Consider the following 9,995-nt stretch of genomic DNA (forward strand, 5'->3'; position numbering starts at 1 on the left):
CTCAAGTATGAAAATTGGGTAGTTTTTCCACCTGTGTGGATAGGGTAAGCCTATTAATACAACAACTAGAGAAACAGCATCAATCTGATTAAATTATTTGTATACATCACAATAGGTATTTTTATCAGAAGAATCAAGGCTGTACGTCCCATGAACCCAACTCCCTCCGCCCTCCTGAAGATCGCAGTCAGCTGATGAAAAGTGTTTTGAGAAAGTTCGCTGGCGGAGCAAAGCTACGAAGCGACAGAGGGTTTCCTGGTGAGCTCGCAACCAACCAGCGGCAAACGAGCGTCATCACTCCCTTTAATTTCACAACACGCGTGCAAAAATGTGGACGGAGGTGAAAAACCAGACCAAAATTGTATTTAGCGATGGAAACACATCGGAGGTAAGAGTTAGACAAACTCATCGTAGGCGAATAAACAAATAAAAACAGGTAGGTCATCCAGTATATTTATATTCGATATTTTTAAAGAGACATTTGTAGCCTGCATGTTTTCGTGGACGTGCTTGCTCAGCTGTTACATTGTTGCGCCTTGATTGACGAGGGAATATTTGTAAAGAATAAAAGTAATTTACTGAATCAATTTTTTTTCCTACGATGAGTATCCCTGCATATATTAAAGTGTTTTATATTGGTCTGCAAACTGCCTATGCGATTATTCGTATTTCTTGATGGGAGACTTTCATGCAGGCTGTGAAAAACCCTACAGATGTTTTGGAAACTGTCGCTGGCTCAGTTCTTATCTTGGACAAACAATCATGGCGCGCCATAGGCCTACTTTAATTTTCCATTCTGCAAGACTTCCGCCAATGTTTTTGCTGAAACCCGATTTTATGTGTTTACTGCGTCTTTTTAAAAAGTGGCCAAGGGCAGTTTTTGTCATTTTTCTCCAGAGAAGGGTGAATGCAAGCTGACTTAAAATCACACTTTTTTTTGTGTTGTCTGAGTTGAAGTAGGCCTCTGAGTTGGATCAGAGTGCAACTGTCAACGGGAGATGAGTCTGACTACATGCACAGACAAGCAGATGCTACTGAACTTTTGTCTCCACTCTCCAGCACAGGAGGCTGCTGAGGGGGGGATGGCTCATAATAATGGCCGGAACAGTGCAAATGGAATGGCATCAAACATATGGAAACCATGTATTTGATACCATTCCACTGATTCCGCTCCAGTCATTGTCTGGAGCCCGTTCTCCACAATTAAGGTGCCACCAACCTCCTGTGCTCACCAGTACTGTGTTTTCGTTGGGATTGTGTGTGTGTCCTGTATGTTTTCAGTCTGTCTCTGTCTTTCAGAGAGCTGTTCCAATGCACACATGGGTCCTCGCTACATATGAGCAGCGCAATGGTGAGTGTGTATCAGTCAGGTTTGGGGTCAATTTCATTAAAATTCCAGTCAATTCAGAAAGTAAACCACATTTAAGTTCACATTTTTCCTAATTGAAAAGCTTTGACGAGAATTGGAATTTCAGTGTACTTCCTGAATTGACTGGAATTGGGCCCAGGTGTGGTGTCAATCTCCAACACACACAGTAGAAATCAGCTATCTATTTCCTGTGTTTGAGGGGTCCACAAAATCCACTTGTCACTTAAATATTGTTGGCTTGATTGCTCACATTTTACTCCTGCGACTCATTCCTACTCTTGCTTGTGTCTAATTCTTTTATGTTATGAATGCGTGAATGTTTGTAGTGACCTATCAAACACTGAAATGGGCTCAATGGAAATCATTGGCTTTCCATTGCATCTATAAAAACGCTAAAGCTTCGTCTGGGATTTAACACATCTCCTCAACACTTACATCACAAGAAAGATAACTTTATTTTGTTGGGTGTTCATTTTTTTGTGGAATTTAAAAAAGTAATTTCATACATTTTGAAATGTTTACAAATTAGGTGCGCTGAAATGAAAGCAACTTCCGAAAAATAAACACTTGGATTATATTGATATGTCTGATCACACAAATAATGTATAGATGGGTATAATCTAGAGCCAAGGGTGTTGATTTTAAATCTGAGGTTCTCCTGCTATTGAAACACTTGTTGAATTATGCAAGAGGACGGGACAACAGTAATTTGAGGCAGTCAAGACGCACAGGTGAGAGCAGGTGGACCTAGAAGACAGCAGGTGGGCAGACAGCAAGTTTTTGGTGGTTACAGCCCTGTTCCACCCATTTATGTTAATATATTCATATATGCAAACTCATTTAGCCATATGCAAATTAGGCATTTTTTTTTAACACATTACATTTTAAGTTGAATAACTGAATTCCCACAAATCCCTGAATTCATGATTTGTCCGTGCCAGTAAAATGTTTCATGTGCTATAATTCTGTCTATCTAAGGGATTTTAACAATTCTAAAAGTTTGGAGAATCTTCATCTCTTGTCCAACTGTTGCATTTATTAGAAACAAACAGACTATCTTTTTTTAAATTATATATATATTTTTTTTTATCCCATTTTCTCCCCAATTTTCGTGGTATCCAATCGCTAGTAATTACTATCTTGTCTCATCGCTACAACTCCCGTACGGGCTCGGGAGAGACGAAGGTCGAAAGCCAGGCGTCCTTCGAAGCACAACCCAACCAAGCCGCACTGCTTCTTAACACAGCGCGCCTCCAACCCGGAAGCCAGCCGCACCAATGTGTCGGAGGAAACACCGTGTACCTGGCCCCCTTGGTTAGCGCGCACTGCGCCCGGCCCGCCACAGGAGTCGCTGGAGCGCGATGAGACAAGGATATCCCTACCGGCCAAACCCTCCCTAACCCGGACGACGCTATGCCAATTGTGCGTCGCCCCACGGACCTCCCGGTCGCGGCCGGCTGCGACAGAGCCTGGGCGCGAACCCAGAGACTCTGGTGGCGCAGTTAGCGATGCAGTGCCCTAGACCACTGCGCCACCCGGGAGGCTAACAGACTATCTTTTAACATTTTTGATGACTGTTACTACACACAGCAAATCTCATTCAAGCGTTTTTTTTTTTTTTAAGAGTCAACGACCATCCCTCGTCCCTCATATACAGAAGGCCCCCAGGCCAGAGGCAGTGGCATCATCCCAGGTGAGACTCATCACTTGTTTGCATTGATGTGTCAGGCAGATTAAACAAGCTGTAGCTCAGTTCACCTCTCCCTTCATCTCATCTTCTTTGGACAGTCAGTAAGTCTATCTGGATCCCTCTAGACATAGACGATCCAGATAAATGCTGACCAAATGTAAACCTCTGACCAGTCAAGTAAAGACCAGGCTGAGGTGACCTCATTGTGTCACCATGGCTCCTGGCTTTTTAAGTGTGCTTTTAGTCTAAATTGGGGAACGTTTAGCATTCCTCTCTCTCTTTGCCTTTTTTGTTGTTGAGAAAAACAGTGTTTGGGTTGGGTCATGACATCGCTCTCTTGCTATCCTCTTATCTGATTTTAGGGTTTCAGTTGGAACATGCTCAATATTTCCCTGGTGGAAAATAAAGACACTTAATCAGACACGTGTCAGGTGGTCAGACCCAGGCAGGCCAGAGGTTTGGAAGACAGCGTGACATTCCGCTAGCCACGGTAATGGTCAGTAATAGTTAATGGTCAGCCAAGGGGCAGTGCAGTTGGCATTGCACTGCTAAGTGTCGTCTCTGTACTGCTGCAAACAGTTACATGTCCTGTAGATGAGTTTGAGATGCTCTGTTAAGACGCTTTTTCCATTTCATGTTGCAGGACGTGACAGGGTAGTGTGAGGGTAGCATATTGTATGTGATGAAATTTCACAGATTTTTTTTTTTTTTTTTTTTTTTGACACTCAAAGCCATTTGTGACAATGTATACTTCCTAAATGTGGGAACATAGATTTCTCTCCGTAAATCTGTCTGTGTGTAGGAGCCATTGCAGCAGCAGTGTTCATTGGTTTCGTACTGGGTCTCTATGCAGTTCTGTGGAAGTGTATGGTCTCACCACCCCAAAGGTAAGGAACAAGAAACCAATCTGAGCATTCTCATGTGACGTTGGTTTGAAAAGGAATACTTGTCCAGGCTTGATAGGATAACAGTGGCATCGCGATCTTATCTCCAGTGGGTCAGGTTTTGGATCTAGTCAGACATTGCCACCATAATAATCTTTATTTCTCAAATAGTAACCAGTAATGTCAGTTTATTTGAAGTGAACTCTAATTACTGTCTGATGTAATCATCTCTGTTTAAACACAGAATTGTTTATTTACTTATTTGGACACCATTGTTTAAGATTAAAGTGGATCATTTTACCCAAAATGAAAAAAAAAAATCAATCTCAAGAGATTCAGAAATGATTAACATTTTATATTTAACCTATAGTGCATTATGAGTTAGTCACTAAGTAACAGCTGAACACTCAACATAGGAAGAAGAGGAGGGTGAGGGTTCGAGACAAGAGGAGCCAAGTATGCTGACTGACCATCAGGATCTCATCTAGGCCATCTGGCCAGAGGATCCAGTGGATCCAACTCATGCATCAAACCCCGGCCAGTCAAACGGACCCGAAAAGATCCACTCATACTGACTTGAGTCTCTCATCAGGATGTTCCTGGACATCAGAGAGGAAATGGAGATTCAGAAACATTTGCATAGAGCTAGAGGATGGCATATTATGGATCTAGCATATCATGGTCAGAGGATGGACCAGATTCTAAGGATCCGGTCAAATGGATCTAAAAGGATCTTCTAAATTGCCTTACGAGGATCCACTCAAATGGCTAAAGGATCCAACTGAAGTGCATCAGAGAGCATGAACAAACAATCTAAATCAGTTAAGCTGGGGTCTGCAGACCCATCAAATGTAAACATTTTTGTATGTAATTTAAAAAAATATATATCTGAATATTACTAACAGGTTAAACATATTTTTGCAAGGGATCTGTTGAATTAGTTTAGAGTGTAATACAATAAAATGTCATATTATTAATATACAATTTATGTTAAACCCTGGACAACATGGGCCTGGGAGGCTCACAGGGATATTGGCATCTACAGTACTCCACCAATTATACATTTTTCAGCTCAATAACCCAAAGTGTGTGTGTATATATTTTAAACTGCAGTTTTCTTTCTGCCTCGTGGGAAAATGTGTAGAATTGCAGAATATTAGTTTTAAAGCTGCAACAACACAAACTCTTTGCCCCATGACAAAATATGTAGCAATATAGGAAATGTCAAGAGGCTGGCCTTTTTAAAATGTTCCTTCCCAGGACCGAGCCTTGGTTCATCCGGCCATGCACTGCCGAAGTCATAGTAAAACACCTTGTATGCTATTTTTCTCACTCAAGTTGTTCTGATTGAGGGCGTCCCTTATATATTTGCTATCACAAAAGGGGTCCCCGGACCACAATAGTTTGAGAGCCTGATCTAAATGATTCTAGGATCCACTGTATGCCACAGTGCTATGCCTCCGTGAGATGCTGACTAACTTTTTTTTATTTTTTATTTAACCTTTATTTAACCAGGTAGGCTAGTTGAGAACAAGTTCTCATTTGCAACTGCGACCTGGCCAAGATAAAGCATAGCAGTGTGAACAGACAACAACAGAGTTACACATGGAGTAAACAATAAACAAGTCAATAACATGGTAGAAAAAAAGAGAATCTATATACAATGTGTGCAAAAGGCATGAGGAGGTAGGCAATAAATCGAATAATTACAATTTAGCAGATTAACACTGGAGTGATAAATCATCAGATGATCATGTGCAAGTAGAGATACTGGTGTGCAAAAGAGCAGAAAAGTAAATAAATAAAAGCAGTATGGGGGTGAGGTAGGTAAATTGGGTGGGCTATATACCGATGGACTATGTACAGCTGCAGCGATCGGTTAGCTGCTCGGATAGCAGATGTTTAAAGTTGTTGAGGGAGATAAGTCTCCAACTTCAGAGATTTTTGCAATTCGTTCCAGTCGCAGGCAGCAGAGAACTGGAAGGAAAGGCGTCCAAATGAGGTTTTGGCTTTAGGGATGATCAGTGAGATACACCTGCTGGAGCGCGTGCTACGGGTGGGTGTAGCCATCGTGACCAGTGAACTGAGATAAGGCGGCACTTTACCTAGCATAGCCTTGTAGATGACCTGGAGCCAGTGGGTCTGACGACGAACATGTAGCGAGGGCCAGCCGACTAGGGCATACAGGTCGCAGTGGTGGGTCGTATAAGGTGCTTTAGTAACAAAACGGATGGCACTGTGATAAACTGCATCCAGTTTGCTGAGTAGAGTATTGGAAGCTATTATGTAGATGACATCGCCGAAGTCGAGGATCGGTAGGATAGTCAGTTTTACTAGGGTAAGTTTGGCGGCGTGAGTGAAGGAGGCTTTGTTGCGAAATAGAAAGCCGACTCTAGATTTGATTTTGGATTGGAGATGTTTGATATGAGTCTGGAAGGAGAGTTTGCAGTCTAGCCAGACACCTGGGTACTTATAGATGTCCACATATTCTAGGTCGGAACCGTCCAGGGTGGTGATGCTAGTCGTGCGGGTGCAGGCAGCGAACGGTTGAAAAGCATGCATTTGGTTTTACTAGCGTTTAAGAGCAGTTGGAGGCCACGGAAGGAGTGTTGTATGGCATTGAAGCTCGTTTGGAGGTTAGATAGCACAGTGTCCAAGGAAGGGCCAGAAGTATACAGAATGGTGTCGTCTGCGTAGAGGTGGATCAGGGAATCGCCCGCAGCAAGAGCAACATCATTGATATATACAGAGAAAAGAGTCGGCCCGAGAATTGAACCCTGTGGTACCCCCATAGAGACTGCCAGAGGACCGGACAACATGCCCTCCGATTTGACACACTGAACTCTGTCTGCAAAGTAGTTGGTGAACCAGGCAAGGCAATCATTAGAAAAACCGAGGCTACTGAATCTGCCGATAAGAATATGGTGATTGACAGAGTCGAAAGCCTTGGCCAGGTCGATGAAGACGGCTGCACAGTACTGTCTTTTATCGATGGCGGTTATGATATCGTTTAGTACCTTGAGCGTGGCTGAGGTGCACCCGTGACCGGCTCGGAAACCGGATTGCACAGCAGAGAAGGTACGGTGGGATTCGAGATGGTCAGTGATCTGTTTGTTGACTTGGCTTTCGAAGACCTTAGATAGGCATGGCAGGATGGATATAGGTCTGTAACAGTTTGAGTCCAGGGTGTCTCCCCCTTTGACGAGGGGGATGACCGCGGCAGCTTTCCAATCCTTGGGGATCTCAGATGATACGAAGGAGAGGTTGAACAGGCTGGTAATAGGGGGTGCGACAATGGCGGCGGACAGTTTCAGAAATAGGGGGTCCAGATTGTCAAGCCCAGCTGATTTGTATGGGTCCAGGTTTTCCAGCTCTTTCAGAACATCTGCTATCTGGATTTGGGTAAAGGAGAAGCTGGGGAGGCTTGGGCGAGTAGCAGCGGGGGGGGCGGGGCTGTTGGCCAAGGTTGGAGTCGCCAGGAGGAAGGCATGGCCAGCCGTTGATAAATGCTTGTTGAAGTTTTCGATTATCACGGATTTATAGGTGGTGACCGTGTTACCTAGCCTCAGTGCAGTGGGCAGCTGGGAGGAGGTGCTCTTGTTCTCCATGGACTTTACAGTATCCCAGAACTTTTTGGAGTTAGAGCTACAGGATGCAAATTTCTGCTTGAAAAAGCTGGCCTTTGCTTTCCTGACTGACTGCGTGTATTGGTTCCTGACTTCCCTGAACAGTTGCATATCGCGGGGGCTCTTCGATGCTATTGCAGTTCGCCACAGGATGTTTTTGTGCTGGTCGAGGGCAGTCAGGTCTGGAGTGAACCAAGGGCTATATCTGTTCTTAGTTCTGCATTTTTTGAACGGAGCATGCTTGTCTAATATGGTGAGGAAGGCACTTTTAAAGAATGACCAGGCATCCTCAACTGACGGGATGAGGTCAATATCCTTCCAGGGTACCCGGGCCAGGTCGATTAGAAAGGCCTGCTCGCAGAAGTGTTTTAGGGAGCGTTTGACAGTGATGAGGGGTGGTCGTTTGACCGCGGACCCGTAGCGGATACAGGCAATGAGGCAGTGATCGCTGAGATCTTGATTGAAGACAGCAGAGGTGTATTTGGAGGGCAAGTTGGTCAGGATAATGTCTATTAGGGTGCCCATGTTTACGGATTTAGGGTTGTACCTGGTGGGTTCCTTGATGATTTGTGTGAGATTGAGGGCATCTAGCTTAGATTGTAGGACTGCCGGGGTGTTAAGCATATCCCAGTTTAGGTCACCTAACAGAACAAACTCTGAAGCTAGATGGGGAGCGATCAATTCACAGATGGTGTCCAGGGCACAGCTGGGAGCTGAGGGGGGTCGGTAGCAGGCGGCAACAGTGAGAGACTTATTTCTGGAGAGATTAATTTTAAAAATTAGAAGTTCGAACTGTTTGGGCATAGACCTGGAAAGTATGACAGAACTTTGCAGGCTATCTCTGCAGTAGATTGCAACTCCTCCCCCTTTGGCAGTTCTATCTTGACGGAAAGTGTTATAGTTGGGTATGGAAATCTCAGAATTTTTGGTGGCCTTCCTAAGCCAGGATTCAGACACGGCAAGGACATCAGGGTTGGCAGAGTGTGCTAAAGCGGTGAGTAAGACAAACTTAGGGAGGAGGCTTCTGATGTTGACATGCATGAGGCCAAGGCTTTTTCGATCACAGAAGTCAACAAATGAGGGTGCCTGGGGACATGCAGGGCCTGGGTTTACCTCCACATCACCCGAGGAACAGAGTAGTAGGATGAGGGTGCGGCTAAAGGCTATCAAAACTGGTCGCCTAGAGCGTTGGGGACAAGGAATAAAAGGAGCAGATTTATGGGCGTGGTAGAATAGATTCTGGGCATAATGTGCAGACAGGGGTATGGTGGGGCACGGGTACTGGGTGATGATAAGAGAGGTTGTATCTCTGGACATGCTGGTCTCAATGGGTGAGGTCACTGCATGTGTGGGAGGTGGGACAAAGGAGGTATCAGAGGTACGGAGAGTGGAACTACGGGGTCCATTGCAAACCAAAACAATGATAACCAGCCTGAACAACAGTATACAAGGCATATTGATATTTGAAGCGTAGCTACACTGTTAAGTGTATACTGTTGTGTCTGCGGGTCACTGACAGTTGACAGTGAAATCTGTACTACTGAGGGAGGCAGCAGCACAGGTCACTGTTCTTCCTATCGGTCAACAAGCCTACTGGCCTGGCAAACATGTGGGTATGTTTTTTTTTCTTTCTCCGTTTGGGTGAAAGTGCGTGTGTAGCTTTTGATTAGGGTTGACTACATGTGTTGCAAAAGAAAGTGTCTATGAATGGGAAATTTGCTAATACTTTTTATATTTGGTTGTGCATGTGATATGACAGCTTTAGGTGAATGATTGAGCTGGAGTTTTAGTGTATTTGAAATTCTTTGATTTGAGTGAATGGTCTTATGATATCTAGGTTTTGTCATGTTACATTTCCTCAGGATGTGACTTACTGTTCCTTTCATTAAACTGTGATTTGTGTTCTTGCACTTTTACTGAGTTTTCCCTTTACTTTTATCAGAGTTAAATCTGAATTTACACCCGAATTACTACTTAGTGTTGGGATGAATGTACATTCACTGATTAACAAACAATGCAAATTATGCAACAGAATACGAGGAAAGGAGAGGTTTAAATGAGTCAGCTCAAAATTAGCTCTATCAAATAGTGTTACTGGGAGGTCCTGAAGTCATACAAAACTAGATGAATCTAAGGAATTCAAGTCTTAAGTCCTTTGGGTTTTATGTAAATAATAAACTTGTAAAATTTTCAAACGGTCCTGTTGTAATTTGAATGGAGCCTGGCCCTCAACCACAAAAAGGTCTATATTTGGTCTCTGCAGCGTTTAGCACAGTGGGTGCATGGGGTGAGAGGTTCCTGCAGGGCAGTGGGGGATTCATCGTGGTCTAGTGTGTTCTTGTTGCTCCCTCCTGTCCATCCAGACTCCGCTCCACTGCATCCAGCGTGGAGAAACTAAACTTCTAGAAGAGACTGATAAAGAACAG

The 9,995-nt window shown here is 44.0% G+C and overlaps 1 protein-coding gene across 3 annotated transcripts; it reads left to right on the forward strand.

Moving 5' to 3' along the window:
• Positions 1–7: 7 nt before the first annotated feature.
• sb:cb288 lies at positions 8–5,022 on the forward strand. 3 transcript variants are annotated; one of them, XR_005478492.1, is made up of 6 exons: positions 8–388; positions 1,300–1,351; positions 2,994–3,062; positions 3,422–3,555; positions 3,862–3,946; positions 4,360–5,022. XR_005478492.1 is itself a non-coding variant. In XM_039013737.1 (5 exons), exons 1-5 carry the CDS (start codon positions 329–331, stop codon positions 4,406–4,408), a joined length of 315 nt encoding a protein of 104 aa, XP_038869665.1. In that variant the 5' UTR covers positions 182–328; the 3' UTR covers positions 4,409–5,022. The 3 variants fall into 3 exon arrangements, 1 of the variants encoding a protein (XP_038869665.1); XR_005478491.1 differs by having other exon boundaries at positions 9–388; positions 3,422–3,549; XM_039013737.1 differs by lacking the exon at positions 3,422–3,555 and having other exon boundaries at positions 182–388.
• Positions 5,023–9,995: the final 4,973 nt, after the last annotated feature.

Source organism: Salvelinus namaycush, chromosome 18 (genome assembly GCF_016432855.1).
Source record: "Salvelinus namaycush isolate Seneca chromosome 18, SaNama_1.0, whole genome shotgun sequence".
In the NCBI taxonomy this organism is placed as follows: domain Eukaryota; kingdom Metazoa; phylum Chordata; class Actinopteri; order Salmoniformes; family Salmonidae; genus Salvelinus; species Salvelinus namaycush.

Excerpts from the sequence above, each read along its gene's own strand:
- sb:cb288 (XM_039013737.1), top strand. The coding sequence starts at position 329 with ATGTGGACGGAGGTGAAAAACCAGACCAAAATTGTATTTAGCGATGGA. Across the intron at positions 3,063-3,861 it reads AGGCAGTGGCATCATCCCAG|GAGCCATTGCAGCAGCAGTG; the intron begins GTGAGACTCATC and ends GTCTGTGTGTAG. Across the intron at positions 3,947-4,359 it reads ATGGTCTCACCACCCCAAAG|GAAGAAGAGGAGGGTGAGGG; the intron begins GTAAGGAACAAG and ends CACTCAACATAG.